Source organism: Dermacentor variabilis, chromosome 4, assembly GCF_050947875.1.
Source record: "Dermacentor variabilis isolate Ectoservices chromosome 4, ASM5094787v1, whole genome shotgun sequence".
In the NCBI taxonomy this organism is placed as follows: Eukaryota; Metazoa; Arthropoda; class Arachnida; order Ixodida; family Ixodidae; genus Dermacentor; species Dermacentor variabilis.
Genome location: NC_134571.1, coordinates 188888163 through 188905128, shown reverse-complemented (window position 1 = coordinate 188905128; position 16966 = coordinate 188888163). Strand labels below are relative to the sequence as shown.

Here is a 16966-nt window from a genome sequence, read left to right as displayed (position 1 = left end):
AACAAGGAACTTGAGATGAGCTCAACTAGGCAGCACTTCAGGAAAACAATAGAGCTACATGGTGGCAGATACGTAGTGTCATTGCCTTCGAAAACCAGGTTTGAGCTGTGTGATAACAATGAAGCCGCCATTACAGAGGCTGAAGAAACTTTTGAGCCGCTTGTCGATCAAGGAGGATCTTCTACAGACTTATGATGCCATGATTTGTGACTATATACTGGCAGCTCATGTGGAAGTTGTAAAAGACCCACCTCAAAATCTGGTGAAGGTTTATTACATAAAGAAGTTATCTGACTACAAGCGCTGACAACAAGGTATGAGTTGTCTTCAATGCGTCGTCAAGAACATGGGGATGCAAGTTGCTTAGTGAGTGCTTGGAAAAAGGCGACAGCTTATATCGGGACCTCGTCAAAATATTACTGCGCTTACAACGCACCCCATCACCATAATGGCAGATATCGAGAAAACCTTCCTTCAGATTTCGATGCAAGAAAAAAACAGAGATGCCTTTCGATTTCTGTGGTTCGAAGGAGGTGTTGCTGAGCTTCTGCATAAAGACGCACAGGAATGGAGCATGACCAGAGTACCTTTCGGAGCAATGCGAAGCCCATTTCTGCTGACGGCAACCATTTTTCACCACGTAAGAGCGCCACCAAGTATGTCTTCGGCTGCCAAGACCTTGGGTGAGTCGTTTTACATTGGCGATTTAGTGACAGCAGCTGATTCAGAGGATGAAGCTGCCCAGTTTTGTAGAGAAGCACAACAGCTCCTGCTCTCGGCAGGAATGAATCTTCGCAAATGGTTGACAAATGCTAATGAGCTTATGAGCACAGTGGACGTCAAGCACCGCTCACCAGCCAGCAGGTGGCTGTACTTCATGACGCCTCAGTTGAAGTACTGGGCATTGTTTGGAGTCCCCACAGTGATGAGTTCAGCTTCTTGATGGCCAATCTTCTCGACTTTCTGAAAGAAAAATTGGACACAAAAAGGCTTGTCCTACAAATAACATCAAGAGCGTTCAATCCGATGGGATTCATTGCGCCATATACGGTGTCCGTACAAATATTGTTTCAAAAGATCTGGACACATGGGATTGACTGGGATGAGTGTCTGCCCACAGATTTATGAACAGAATGGCAAGACAGGGTGAGCCAGTTGACAAAGCTGCACTCAGGGTACTGCATTGCATCAGCATTAGCAAAGAGAAACTGCCACACGTACTAAAAGTGCACCTCTTTTGCAATGCAACTCCGTGCGCATACGGTGCAGTGGTTTACGTTGTGACTACACAAGCAAGACAGCCCCAGTTACTCATTGCAAACTCATGCGATGCTCCAGTCAAGACAGTAACTTTGCCTTTTCTAGAACTTCTGGGAGCGTTAATTGGTGCAAGGTTGATGAGCTTCGTATCCAGTGCACTTACAGACTTCCAGCTACGCTACACTATGTGAATGGACTCGACAACAGCATTATCGTGGCTTAGGAACGACGTACAGAAATGTAAACAGTTCCTTCACGACAGAGTCACTGAAATCCAAGAGCTAACCGAGAATTCCGCTTGGAAGTATTGCCTTGGTACTGAAAATCCTGCCGACCTGTTGACACAAGGTGTATCTATTGACCAGATAGCTGCGAGCAGCTCTTGGTGGCTAGGGCCTCACTGGCTTCAAGATCCTGAACACATCTGGACATCACAACCACTACAAACAGTGCACAACATAGTCGTCCATTGTGAAAAGGTGGCCGTTCAGGTATCACTTACCACTCACGTCATGCGTCCGCTAATTGTAATGGAGCATCACAGTAGACTTGATAAGCTGCTGAGAGTTACAGCATGGGTGCTGAGGTTCATCAGTTGCTGCAGATATAATGGCAGCGATAAAGAAACTAGTCCCCTCACGACAGAGGAGCTGTCGAGAGCCGAACAATACTGAATTTGACAAGTGCAAGATTAGTTTTTCAACGCAGAAATCAAAGCTATCTCAGAAGGGCATTTATCGATATAACGTCACTCATTGCAAGCCTGAACCCATTCTAGGACAAAGATAGGATACTTCGGGTTGGTGGCTGTTTAATGCTAATGGAATCTCTGGAAGGTGTCAAGCATCTGATTATACTGGCCAGTAATCGCCACTTTTCAAGGCTAATCGCAATCAAAGCATACTGTGAAGTACTTCACAGAATTGTTCGAGATACACTGACACAGTTGAGAGAGCGCTTCTGGATGTGCAAAGCATGAAGCCTGGTAAAGAAAGCAACCAAGGAATGTTACTTGTGCAAACATTACACCGTTACACCAAGCAGCGCTCCAGTAGCTCCGCTCGTAAAGCATCGGGTAACACAAGCACATGCGTTTGAAGTGGTCAGAGTGGGCTTCGTGGGACGTTTCTTCATAAGGACACCATTAAGAGATACGAAGAACTACATTTCTCTATTCATGTGCACAGCTTCGAGTGCGATCCACTTAAAACTTTTGTCCAGCGTGACATCTGAAGCATTCCTGACGTCCTTGCATTGCATTGTGCCTGACGAGTCCTTTCCCAAGTCATCTGTTCTGACAGTGTGAGGGCTTTCAAGAAAATGTCAGGGGATCTGCAAAAGCTTTGCAGAATGCCACTAGAAGGTGACTTCGCCAAACAGCTGAGCAGTAAAGGCATCAAATGGAAGTTTATTGTACCAAACGCTTCATGGTTGAGTGGATGGCGGGAGTAGCTTGTAAGATCATTCAGGATTTCACTCGGCAAACTTCAGTCCTTGATTTTGTTTTTCTTACTACATCTCTTTTTAATGCCTGTTGTGAATGCGATGTTATTGATAGAATAGCTGACCACAATGCTGTGTTAATTTCAGTTCCAGGCATTGCCCCTAAATCCCGCTATATCTACTGCACATTTCCCGACTTTAACTGTGCTGATGATTTGGCAATAACAGATGCCCTATGCGGTTCTTTTCACGAGTTTGAACTCATAAGTTTCACTGGTGATACTAACACCTTGACAAGTTTCTTCGAAAATCTTGTCAGTAAGTGTGTCAACCTTTTTATTCCTTTAAGAACAAAGAAAACAAACACTAAAATTCCTTGAATGACTGGGGACCTTTTGCATTTATCACGCCGTGTGGCCAGATTACGTCAATCCAAACGCTCTGGTGTTTCAACAAAACTCATGCAGCCCCATAGTGCTAACAAGGAACATTGTTCTAAAATGATTGCTGTAAAAGAATTTTATTACAAGGTAACCTTGCCAAAATTAATGATGACTAATCCCCGTAAATTTTGGAAAGCTATCCTGCCACCTAGGTCATCCTCGGACACATTAATAACTAACAATGTTGCAGTTTCTGATTTGCAAACAATAAACTTCTTCTTTTAATGCCTACTTCCACTCTAACTTTATGACTGATAACTCTGTAACCCTTGTTTTTGATTCCGAACCATACCCTCCAATCGACGAAATATCACTGTCTCCTGAGTGTGCACTTAACTTAATCCTAAACATAGACACCAAGAAGTCATGGTCCTGATGGTATCCGGACTGTTTTTTTCTTTCGATACTCTCTTTGGGGCAGCAGATATCGAACACTTATCTTTAGAAAATGTCTCCCAACCACCACCCTTCCTCCCTCATGGAAACTTGCTTCAATTCTGCCCTTATTTGAGTTGGGTAACGTTCAATTGTTATCTAACTATAGCCTAATCTCCTTAACAGCACATGCATGTAAATTACTCAAACACATTATCTTTAAACATATTATGGAATTTCTTGAAACTAACAAACTTTTATGCTCTTTCCAGCATTGTTTTAGACGTGGCCTTACTATAACACAAATAAAAGAATTTGTTCGTGACATCAGAAGCTCTTTAGACATAGGTGGCCAGATTGATGCTATTTTTATAGGCTTTGCAAAGGCCTTCGACAATGTCTGACACCCTGAACTTATGCACGAGCTGCTCGCTATACTAAAAAATGCATTTTTGGTTGGCTGGATATTTTACTTTATTTCCCAGCATTCGCAATATATATGTTTCAACTCTACTAACTCACCCTTGATGCCTGTTTCATCAGGTGTTCCCCAAGGCTCAGTACTGAGTCCTCTTTTATTCCTGCTTTATATTAATGATCTCCCCCTACACACCTCAGTTAAAATACACCTTCTTGTAGATGATTGCATTTTATATCATATAGTTAAGTCTCATGCTGATCATGTTGTCCTTAACAATTATTTTACTGGCTTCGGTAAGTGGTCCAAAGCACGGCAAATGAATATCAACTTTCCAAAACTGTCTCCATGTCCTCTACATGGCGCTCATGCCCTTCCTTCTTTGCCTATGCCTTTAACAACATTACTTTAAATAGGGTCTTCGAATTCAAATATTTAGGTACCCTACTAACAAACAATTTGTCGTGGTCAAAACACACTGATGTCACCTGTAACAAGGCCCTTAAATGACTACATTACTTACATCGTACGCTGCATCTTGCTCCTCAAGAAACTAAACTTCTTACATATAAAACTCTCATTCGCCCCATCCTCGAATATGGCTGTGTTGTATGGAATCCATACAAACACTGTGACGTCAAAAAAATAGAATCAATGCAAAAAAAAAAGAAGGCAGTGCGTTTTGTTTATAGAAGATATGACAAGGAATTTTCGCCATCTAACTTTCTTCCCTTACTTGGTCTCACTCCTCCTGCAGAGTGCCGCAAACTTGAATGCCTAAAATTTCTTCACACGTTAATTAATTCTCCTCGCCTCTCCTCTATAGATAACTATTCGACTTTTTCCAAACCCTCATGTACAGGAGTCACCATGCTCTAAATATCTCAACCTTTATTACCCGCATTGATTCCTTTAAATCCAGTTAATACAGTTTTTTTTATCAACCATTGAAGTCTGGAATTCAATAGTAGGCAACATCCATTCACTACCACTGAAGCAATTCATGCAAGCTTGTTTATAAACGTTTGTATGTTTGTTGTTCATCCCACTCCTGCAATAGCCTCATTAAGGCTGCAGTATGTATAAGTAAATAAATAAATAGTTAAATAAATAAATAAACTGTAAAGACATCGCTTCATGAGGTTCTTCAAAGAGCCTGCCTAAACTCTGAAGAACTCATGACAGTACTAGCAGAGGTTGAAGCCGTTGTCAATTCTAGGCCACTTACTTTCGTTGAGTCGGAAGACGGCAAACCATTCGCTCTGACTCCGGCCGATCTGTTGATTGGCCGTAGGTTCATGACAATACCACAAGGCAATAGTGAAGAACCAGAGATGTTGACGCATACGGAGGCTGTCCGGAGACTTCAGTACAGAAGGTGCCTGACCGAAAACTTATGGAAACGGTGGACCAAAGAGTGCTTACTCCAGCTTAGATCAGCACACATCTGTGACAAATGGGGCAAGAATAAAGTTAAAGGCGACGTTGTACATGTTGAAAACCTTCCATTTTCAAATGTGGCAACTCGTAAAGGGGATGGAAGTCTATGGAAGAGAAGATGGACACATTCACTCTTGCAAGGTAAAGCGACAAGACGGCCTTGTAACAAGGGCCATCCAAAGACTGTATCCGCTAGAAATACTGGCGTGACCGCACTTCGCAGCCAGGAATATGTTGAATTTCCCGCGCTCTTCCTACATGAACGAAGATGATCCTGGGGCCGGGGAGCACGTGAGCACATTTCAAGAGAAACTGGGGGCCATCTTTTACGTTCTGGGCTCAGATGGACGCTAATAAACGCCTTTCTGAGTCTTAAGTCTCTGTCGGCTGTTCTTTGTACCATATAGGTATTCCATAGCCTTTATAAATAGAGGACGGCATGATAGTTATGTCATACACTTCGATGACCACAGACAGTGCTTGTTGCTTTTACTGCCACCAAGTTGTACCTTGGTTTATTAAAAGTTGCCCGATGAACAGTTTACTTCCAAGTTGGTCATTTTTTGGCCTCCCTGCTCGCCAGCACCCATCACTACTGCATGACAATATCATAGGTCACGATCGGGCTTGTCACAATCAATATTGTACACACAAACATTATGGCACATATGACCCACATTATATGTAAGGAGAGGTGAGTTTGAATCATGGCAAAGGGTTCATAATTGTCAAAAACGAACTAGTGGGCTGTGTCAGCTTTTTTGCTTTGCTGCTCAGCTTGGCTTCTGTAAGTTGTGGGATGAAAACCTGCTCTCAACATTTTCCCAGCATCTGGCTTTCTGCAGAGATAAACCTGTGAGAAATAAATCTTTTTGAACTCCCATTCTGAATGCTGTGTTTGGACTGCTTCAAATTTCCCTGCATTACAAGGCAGTTCCCAGCATCTTATGTCAGAATTGAAAACATTTTTTCATTGGTGTTCGTGTGTGCCTGTCTCATGCACAGCAGTACACTCGACAGCTGCAACATGGGACAGTATTGCCTCTTTGTGCTTGTACTGTGTCTTGATGGGATTGGATTGCCTGTTTTCACAATTATTGGCCTGAAATTAAATATCCTTCAGTTCTTTAGTGATTTGTTTATATGTTTGTTTAGATGCCTACATATTATTGGCACAACATTACAATGACAGTCGTGTTACATCGGATGCTCTTCGACACTGTTTCTGTGTATGAATTTGCAGTTGCAAGCAAAAGCTTTCATGCCATAGGCACCGGGACAAAAACATTTACTCTGCACCCCTGAATATGGAGCCTAAAATAATGTTGTACGAAGCATTCATGCATGTCCAAGCAGTGCAGTGGATGCCCAAATTCTAGGCTGCGTGGTCGTGTCAGAAGAACATTAAAATTTGTTGCTACAGTCTTAGTTTCCAAACTATTGATTATCATGCTGTGTATGACAAAATCAGGACATCTAGCATGTGAATCAGAATTGCGAAACGTTTAGCATTTTCTGTAGTCAGCATGATTACATTGTATACATACCGTGCAGTATACGTAGTTGAAAAACAGGCTTGTGAGGTTGACAATCCTACATGAAGTGATTGTATTAACTATACTGACACAAAGCTTTTGTTTGTCTTCCTTCACTCGTTCTGTTAGGTGCTGTATATGGCAACTGCATAGTCACAATACTATAATGTGTCAGTTTCTGGAATGCACAACAAACTACTTTTGGATGTTTTGATGTGATCAGTGAAGCATCCCACCAAGAGTAGCATGGCTTCATGCTGTAGTGTTAGTTAAACGGGGTTCCTTGTTATACTCTGTTAAGCGGTCTGGTCACGTGGTGTTGCAAAAGCCACCAATGTGCAAGTCATTCAGCCCAATGCAGTAGTCGTAGGTTATGCAAAGACCATGTCACCAAAAGTGTGACGCCCACACTTTCACATCACCCTTTTCTTTTTTTCAAGCTTCTCCACATTCGACACCATCCAAGCCTAGTCCATCGCTGTAGGGTTCTTTTGGAACATAGATTGCCCATCTCACCTTTCAAGTATTGTCTCATCAAGTGTCTGGCATGCTCAGCTTTTGGTGAAATGGTTGTGGTAAATGGCCTGCTCAGTGACATTCATATCGGTAGTTTTGGATACTACATGATCGCCGCCTTCAACTCCTGTGATGTAATGAAACCTGTGCATGCTCAACTTTCTCAATCAATGAAGACAAAGCTAATATCTTTGTTGCATGTATTTTGAACTGGTCGCATTAAAGATTCTATAATTGATTATTTGTTACATGTTCAAGGAATCCAGAATTTCATAACATTGAGGTGTGTTACGATGTAGTATAGCACAGGAGGACCAAGGCCAGATAGTGTAATGGGGACTTGTGTACAAAGCACCGTATTTGCATGATTCTACCACGTCCCCGATTCTAACATGCAGTTATATTACTGCCTAAATATTTAAAGAAAAATAATTTGGTGTCGATTTTACCACACACATGAAGTAACAAAACCTGAGTCAATGCCTACCATGTTTCAACAATTTTATGCAAAATGTAAACGCACAGACACGCATACAGGTGAATCTTAGCAGCTGGTCGCTATCAGAGCCTGGCGAGACCTCCTTTTTGCTATCTATCGAATGCAGCAAGTCATCTTTCAGCTCCATCTAATGCACTAAAAATGCTGCACGTACTGCAAACTGGAAAATGCCGATTGCAAACCATGGCATTAAAAACAACGTACATTATATGACAGTGTGGCTAGCTACCTTGTATTGAGCTTTTTCCTTTTAGTAAAAATTTGTCTCATTTTTTTATTTTGAGTACAACTAGTTACGATTGTAATTCATGTGTAAATTTGGATGCACTATTTTAGTAAAAGGAGGTGTCCACTAGAATTGTGCAAATATGGCATATGCAAGGATGTAAAGAGTAGTTGCAATAAGTAATACGAAAAAATAAACAGAGGCCCCATATTGTGATAGGGAATTTAGGCATAAAAAAGCTAGACAAATTTTTTGTCGGGACTTGTTCCTGATTTCTATAGTGAAATGGGAGTAGAATTGAAGTCAAATGGGAAGTCAAATGGGACCTGCTTCAAGCAGACTGAAATGGAAATACCGAGGGGGAAAGAGTAACCTGAATCTGCTCTCTTCAGTGCATAGCTGCTTTAGAAGTTTTGCATGAAAGGAAGCTGCACCGTATGCATAAGTGTTGATGCCTGGAGGCCACTATTTACTAGTAAATATCTTTAAAGGGACACTAAACAGTGACATTATAAGTCAATCTAGGCTGGCAAAGTGTTCTTTTAAAAGTTAATTTTCAGCACAAGGTCGTGGTTTAGATTCCCAACTGCAATGGTCACATTTTGATCTGGGCTGTGTATAAAAATGCTTGTGTACCGTGCTTTGGGTGCACGTTAAAGAACCCCAGGCAGTTTCAGTTAACCCGGGGCAATGTACTGCAGTGTCCTTCATAACCCATGTTATAGTTTCAGGGTTTTAAACCCTACCTTTTAATTTTGAAAGATTCTTCTCATTCGTCTGGTGGAAAATGTTAAATAATCAGCAGGAAATAAAGGGCAAACTTCTCTTTATTCTTTTATTTTATTTCACACCAAAATCATGGCACCAGTATGCCAGCATGATGTTGCAGATTTTAAAGTATTTGCTTGTGTTGTGTCGTTTTGATTCAAAGCGTTCTGGAACTTGCCAGGTCACGTCTTTGGTTCATTTAGAATACAACATAGCACTTTTTCTCAGTGATAAGTTAGACTTCTGTAAAAGATAAGTCCATTTGTCAAAATACTATAGCTCCGGCCTGTCGAACAAGGTTTATCTCTTGTGCTCCTGTTACACAAGCATGTTAACAATGGTTAGGCTGTATCACACCTGCACAACATAAATAAATGTAAATGCACTAACTTATTTAATCATGGTAACTGCATATATAAGTACAATTAGGCCTTTTTGTAACAACCCATAACTGCTGTAAAGTCTTGTAATCAAGGTGCAGCCACAGCTGGCATACCTGTGTAACAAGGGTATTAGCTTTAAAAGCATTACTGGTTGCTGCCTTCTACTGTTGTCATGTGACAGTTTCCATAAATTTTGCATCACAAGTATGTGGCATGTTTTCTTGAAAGCATCTCGCATATTACTATGGAACATGCTTGTGATGTGATTCAAAATGCCTATGTTCCTCATTGCACGTGACATCTGGCAAATCAGTTCTGCAGAATCCCGCAAGGTGGCGGAAGTATCGTGAAAGGGAAAAAGTCACACAGTACTTGATATCTGTGCACTCATGGCAGCTGAGAAGATAATCATATTCATGTGGAGATCAATGCACATTAAAAGGCAAAAAGAAGTTCTTTAGCTGCTTCTTACTGCAATGCATATAAATCCTTAATGAATCTGTATCCATTCTGCAAAGGACATGACAACATCAAGACAGCCAGAAGAAGAATGCAGGTTTATTGGGAAGTGTTGCTTTTATAAATGACCAAGTGATAATGGACCGACCGTAGCAGACATGTCAGGAACAGGTGCACTGTCATGCACGTGCCTGATACATCCTTTTGCACAAACAAACAAAACAGACTGTGTTTACAGATTAGTACGCAATTTGATTAAATGCCTCGTCATAGTGAAGGTGTTGTGGGGGCCTCCTTTTCCGGGACAATATTCTCGGAGTTGGGGTCTGCAAACAATCCGGTGTTGACCTTCCTTCTGTGTTGGTTGTCCACTGTTGTGTCTCATCAGTCATTCGTGACGAGTCTGAGGCCTGCAATGTTGACCCAGCCAGAGAATGCATTGCAGGTACCTGAGGGTTGTCGACAGGTGTGCTCGCTTCTATTGTGTCGTCACCCTCTTCGCTGCTCGTTTCGGCAAACGGATCATCCGTTTGTATGAGGTATCCGCGGTTGCGCCGCAGAACTCGCCCGTCTTCAGTTACCAGCTGGTAGGACCTTGGAGCTTGTGTCCCTCTTACACTCGTTCTCCGATACCACATTCTCGTTCCTCACAGCCTTACTACGTCCCCTCGAGAAAGCCTCGGCAGAGGTTTGCCTTGTGCATGCTGGCAGTGCTTCTTCACCTCGGTGCAGGGTACTTCATGGAAGTCCCCCCTCCCTTGCAACAGTTCATTAGGGGATCGCCTGTCCTCCAGTGGAGCTGAGCGATAAGCCAGTAGTCCTTGCCAGAAGTCATTTCCCGACTCCTAAGATTTTTTCAAGATGCATTTGATAATCTGTACACCTTTCTCTGCCAAGTCATATAAATGCGGGCAGCGAGGACTACAATTTACATGTGTAAAATGATAGTTTCATGCAAACATGGCAAAGTCATAACTCGAAAACTGAGGTCCATTGTCTGTGCAAACTTCCAACGGGATGCCATATCTTGCAAAGATAACACTGAATGCATCAATTGTGGTCCTTGAGGTACTGTCCTGGAGTTGCTGGACCTCTGGAAAGTTCGAGAATGCATCATAAGTGACAAGGTAGGAGTCTCCAACAAAGCAAAATATGTCCACTCCAACCCTGTGCCACGGGCATCTGGGAACCGACCGCATCAGTAGAGGTTCTTTTGCTTGCGTCATAGAGTTTCATGTTATTATAACTAGAGGGAAATCTGGTGCTGCAATCATTCAACCATCGTGGGAATGATTGAAAGTACAGGCTACGGATTGGCATTCTGTTTACTGGGGATCTAGTCAACAAGTATTTTTTGGTAGTTTTGGTTTCGCACCAAGTGCAGTTGCTATAACCTGTGGGACAGTGCAACGCAAAGCTTTCTGCCTTTGTTCTGTTGCTCGAAGTGGCGATAGCATGCTGGGTCAGTGGCTGGGACGATGTTTTTGTCACAGTGTGGTGTTGAAGCCCTGATGAGAAAGTGACGGCATCGTAAACGTTGAAAGAACATGTTTTGACCGTTCAGACTGTGGTTTGTTAAGTGTGTTAGGTTGGCGCTGTAGCATTACATGCTCTATGACACTACGGAATAGAAAAAATAAGGCACTACTTATACAAGAAATAGACAGTTGTACTTCTAGTGCCTTGACAATCAAATTTCTCATTTATGTGTTCATTGAAATGCATGTTTTAGGAGACTTTGAGAACACAAACTTACTTGTGGTAGGAAAGGTTGTTGCTTTCTGCCTGTAGTCTAGTGTCGCAAAATTGGTAAGTGCAAAGCCACGCCGTAACGCTTTGGAAGCGGTACGTAAACATAAAATAAAATGAAGCATACTCATAGAAGGCCTCAAGCATTCCTGCTAGCAGTCCAGCAGATGTGCTTAAAAGTACTTGAAGGTGTTCAGCAATCGTGACAGCCGATGCAGCTATTCGAAAGAGTGCAGGAGTTCGCAAGTGCCTGTTGTCTGCGAGAAAAGTCTCGCGTTCGCAGCGAGCAGATGTCATAGCGGAGGACACTTGTAGCGTTCCTCTCAAGGGTGCAACACTTTTTCACAATACAAAATTTGTATTTCCATAAATACTTGAGTATTTTTGTATAAGTACATGCATGGTTGTTATTGCTGTTGTAAAAATAAAGAAATAATTATTATCTGGCGTTAAATCAAGAACAGAAATGCACAAGAATGTATACCGGTGGTGTGTCCTGGTGTAAACCATAGTAAACCGTGCTTCAATCTCAAAGTCATACAAAGTTTATGTAACGTGTTGTGCATTATATGAGACACTGCAGAAATAAAATTCGATTTTACGCTATAATATCTTAGTATAGCTTCGTTTACTGCGCCGCAAGCAAACGCCACTAGTCTAAATATCGGAGTCAATCCGAAAACTGTGCTTCCCATCATCCCCATTTAGGTTGAGGCAACGCTCAGGAGAGCCCCCATAGACACTAGTGCCACATTTCCCTCTAGGGTATTTATTTAGAAACTCTGTGGCTTGCACATAAGCATATTTCTTACAGGTTCAACAGCTTGCATGTAGCGCTACAATTTCACTGTTAAGTCCTGGCCAAAAAACAAGGCGGCATGCCCGCTCTTTGCACTTTTGAACCCCAAGATGTCCCGCATGAATTCTGGACAAAATCTTCTTTTGCGTGCTCTGGGGTACGATTACTTTGGAACCTTTAAAAGGTATCCCATTTACAACCGATAGTTCTTGTGAAAAAGGCTTGAATTCACCCTCAATGGGTTGGCTCCTTGACACACATTCCACCACTATCTGCAGGTAGTTGTCGCACGCAGTTTCTGTCCGCAATTCGCATTCTGTCGTTGGCGTCACCATGTAACCTAGGGACTGCACTGCATGAATTTCCACGTCGTTCATGTTTGTGTCTTGCCTGCTGCAGTCAGCAGCCATGGATTGTGATAACATATCAGCCAGAATCAGGTTCTTTCCCAGAATGTAGTGCAAAACAAGGTCATACTTAAACAGGCAAAGAAAAAAAGCTTTGCAGTTGGGGCGGCATGTCATCAATTGCTTTTTCCGATATCGACAAGAGTGGCTTGTGGTCACTTTCTATGAGTAGCTTTCGCCTCTAGACGAATTGATGAAATGTTTCGCATCCGAAGCAAATGCTAAGGGCCTCCTTTTCAATCTGAGCGTATCTTTGTTCTGCCTGTGTTAGAATGCGTGATGCGTATGCTACGGGTCGCCATTCATCGCTGTGACGTTGCAGAAGAGCTGCTTCTACATCGTCCCGTGAAGCATCGCACTAAATCTTGGTTTCCTTTTGAGCATCAAAGATAGCAAGCATGGGAGTTGTTGCCAAATCTTGTATTACGCTCTTCCACTCTCTAGCATGGTGTACAGTCCACTGAAAATCTGAGTGACACTTGATGAAATCCCTCAACAAAGCTGTTCATTCAAGCAGACGTGGCACAAATTTTCCGCAGTAGTTTAGCACTCGCAGCATGCATGCATTGTACATCGGGCTTGCTTGTTGGTTCCGGCATTTCAATCATGCTTTTAATGAGCTGTGGGTTCGGTAATATACCATTTGAGGTTATTATGTCACCAAGAAACTTGATTTCTGTCACGCCAAACTTGCACTTTTGTGCATTAAAAATCAGGCCAGCTTTTCAGTGGCTTTCAGGACAGTTACAAGGTGCTCGTCATGCTCTCACCCCGTTGAACCCCACACCAAAATGGTGTGGGGTTCCATGTTACCATGTATACTATAGTATGCTCGGTAGCCCATCTAGAACTTGAGTCATTGTTTGTTGAAACACTTCTGGTGCAGAGGATATTCCAAATGGTAGAAGCGAAAACTGGTATCTTCCAAAAGGTGACGAGAAAGTACATATCTTCAAGGTTTGCTCATCCAAAGCTATTTGGTGGTAGCCCGCATTAGCATCCAGGCAGATGAAGTAAGTGGCTTCCGCTGAGATAGCTTCTAAGTTTTCGTGCTTCAGGAGAGGAAAATGCTGCCTTTTAACATGGTGATGATATTCTTAGGATCCAAACAAACTCGTAGGCTGCCATATTTTGTTACAGGTACCAGTGGGCTTACCCAGTCAGTAGGCTCCTGTTCTTTCATGATGATTCCAGCACACACCATGCTTTCGAGTTCATTTTTGAGAGGCTCCTCCAGTGCCAGAGGAAAATGACAAGCTGGCTGGACAGCCGGTACTGCTCCAAATTTCAGGACCATGTGATAAGGCTGCTTCAGGCAACCAAGTCCCTCGAAAACATATCTGAAATCCTTCAGAGGACCATATGCAGAAGCTGCGTTCACAGCATCCACAGTATGGTGAATCAGTCTCAAGGACTCACTGGCTTCTAGTCCCACTATGCGCTGGCGACCATTTTTTACAATAAAGAATTTCACCGGAGTCTGGGCATTTCCAACACGCACAATTTCCCACACTCTACCAAAGCATGTTTAGACACCGTCGTTATACGCCCGCAGCACTGTGCTTGTCGGCTGTAGTTCGCATGATGGTAGTTTCCGATAGACTGAAAATGGCTAAAGTTTGCTGGCTTGTGATACCGTGTCTACCTTGAAGGAAATTGCCTGGCCATTAACTTGAGCTTTTACACTCCACTCATTCGTTTTTCCATCTTTACTGCAGACATCTAGGATATCAAAGTCACTCTCTTGAAGTTTGTTGACTTCACTCACTTCTCTCGACTTCCTACAGCATATAGCAAAGCTATATGGCACACATAGCATTTTTTTCCAAATGCTAGGCACTGCTTCGGTCTATGCTTACAGTTACACTGCCTGCACTGCAATTGTTCCCCACAGACCTTGCTGTCGTTTGTGCGCCTTGAAATGGCATCAACGCAGTCATCTACTTTGTGCCACACCTCATGTTGTTGTGCAACTGACTCTGCAGTTTTGCACATTTCTTCCGCTTTCAGTAACGTCAGCCCTTTCTCACAAAGCATCTTTTCCCGTCGCTTAGCGTTGTTGGTACCAAAGACAATTTGGTCCCTTACCAGTGAGTCATGTGAGACTTGTTTCTTTAAGTCACGTAGAATTTTTTCGAACGGTTCTCTTTCCGCTTGGGTCCTCATGTGAAACAGGTATCTTTCATGCACTTCTTTGGTCACCTCTGTGCAGTTGGCATCAAACTTTTGTATTAACGTCCTGTAGTCATCCTTGCTCTCATTCAGCTCAAACTTGAAATTGTTGAATACATCGAGCGCCTCGTCACCTGTGATGCTCAGCAGGAGTGCAGCTTTCGAAGCCTCACCTTTTTGCTGGTCCTTCACTTCCAATGCTTGCAGGAAGAGCTCAAACTTTTGCTTGAAACGTTTCCACAATGCCGAGATGTTTCCTGCCAGAAGCAGGGGCTCCGGTGCCTGCAGCCATTCCATGCTTGTGCTCCACCACTGCCTAAGCTAGAGTGTCGTAGCTACTTCTGACCATGAATCCATGCTGCGAAGGACGTGACAACAGCAAGATAGCTTTATGCAACAAGAAGAATTCATTATGCAAAAAAGAAGTGAGGCGTGCAGACAGGACACAAGAGTAGAGAAGTGGACAACACGAACACCAACTATCAACTGAAGGGAGCACTGAGGCGAAAAAAGAAAGAAGACACAAAACTCATCTACTACTTCTCTACTCTTGTGTCCTGTCTGCACGCCTCACTTCTTTTTTGCATAATGAATCCTTGCCAACTAGCTCAGCTTTATGTTGTTCTAAACAAGAAAAACGCAGGTTTACTGGGAAGTGTTGCTCTTAATAGCCAACCAAGTGATAATGGGCCGACCGCAGCACGCATGTCAGGAAGAGGCGTCATGCACGTGCCTGATACAGAATCAACCATACCTCCTGAATGTTCACAACACTGTGTTTTTTAGGCATATTCAAGACACCTAAGTGGTATCCATAATAATTGACGAACATGCACAGTATGTCACATGCACTACAAAGTTCACAGCCCTTAACACATGCCAGTGATGCAACATGGCTGCTGCTCTTAAGACCTTCTTGGACACTTAGTGGACATGGACTTCATCATTCAAAAGGAAGCAATCACCACAGTGTTCCTATTGCACGGTTAAGAATTACAGAGGAAATAGAACAGTGGAACCGGCACTGTTGGAGTAGTGCATACTGAAACAAACACCTTGTTTTTCTGGCTGTAACTAACTGGCTAGAGATGCTTATAATTCTGCTTATTAACTCAACTCGCTATGGCTGATGCTAAAATTAAAGCAAGAAAGTTCTACAACTCTTGTTATTGAAGTTTCTCCATTTAATACCAATTCTATGAACGGTTTGCTGTCCTAAGTTTGAGCAGCGAACATGTGCTTTGAGGACAGTAATGAATAGCTCTACTTATTGCCAGAAAATTTTCCACACAGAAGGTATCGTCCTTTACCTATGAAGCATTTTTGTTTGTGGAGAAGCCAGGGTTGCGGTAGTGGTCAAAATCCCTAATTCCAACCAAACACCTTGTCTTGCTTTATTCACTACTTGCCGACTTGAGAAGACAGCAGATGAAAGTAGATATTGTTACATGGTAATCCCTAACCTCTACCAGGATTCTGTGTGAGGAGAAAGCAAACAGCAAGACTTGCGGAATACTGATCACAAGACACTCGGTGACAACATGGGAGGCAGACCGTGAAGTATACAGCATCATCTTCAGCGGTCGGCTCAAGCTTTGCTTCCTCAATCATGTGCTGGGTGCGTTGTGAAAATGTTTCTTAATGCGACCAGTCCAGAACAGTAATGCGACAGTCCAGTCCAGTTCAAGTGCTGGATAGTTTCAGTTGTAAATCAGGCCTCTGGTTACGTCACACAAATTGAAGGGTGGCCATATGTTTGTGGTACAACAAAGCACTGATGTACAGATACCAATCAGCCCAGTGCAGTGGTCACAGGACCACTTACCATGTAATAAAAATGGAGCTGTGCACACATACGTCGCCATGTATCAGTTCATTTTAGTAGCATGCGCATATTTGTTTTGGGTGTGCCGATCCCTTCTAACTCTCATTTTTCCCATGGAGACAGCTTCTCGAGGAATGCAGTGTGCACGTTTCAAGCACAATTACTGTCTCCATCCACAACGCACTACTGTGCACGTCAGTGGCATGGAGAGGAGCACGTGAGGCAACCAATCAATTTGCCATCGTAAGT

At 42.9% G+C, this 16966-nt stretch overlaps 1 protein-coding gene across 2 annotated transcripts in view; it reads left to right on the top strand.

Moving 5' to 3' along the window:
- The window catches only part of Hmgcl (hydroxymethylglutaryl-CoA lyase), a 45822-nt gene that overhangs the window by 8948 nt on the left and 19908 nt on the right, over window positions 1-16966 (top strand). For both annotated transcript variants that reach the window (XM_075690740.1, XM_075690741.1), the window contains exon 2: window positions 16841-16960. In XM_075690740.1, coding sequence (XP_075546855.1) covers window positions 16841-16960 — 120 coding nt within the window. The remainder of the gene's footprint in view (window positions 1-16840; window positions 16961-16966) is intronic.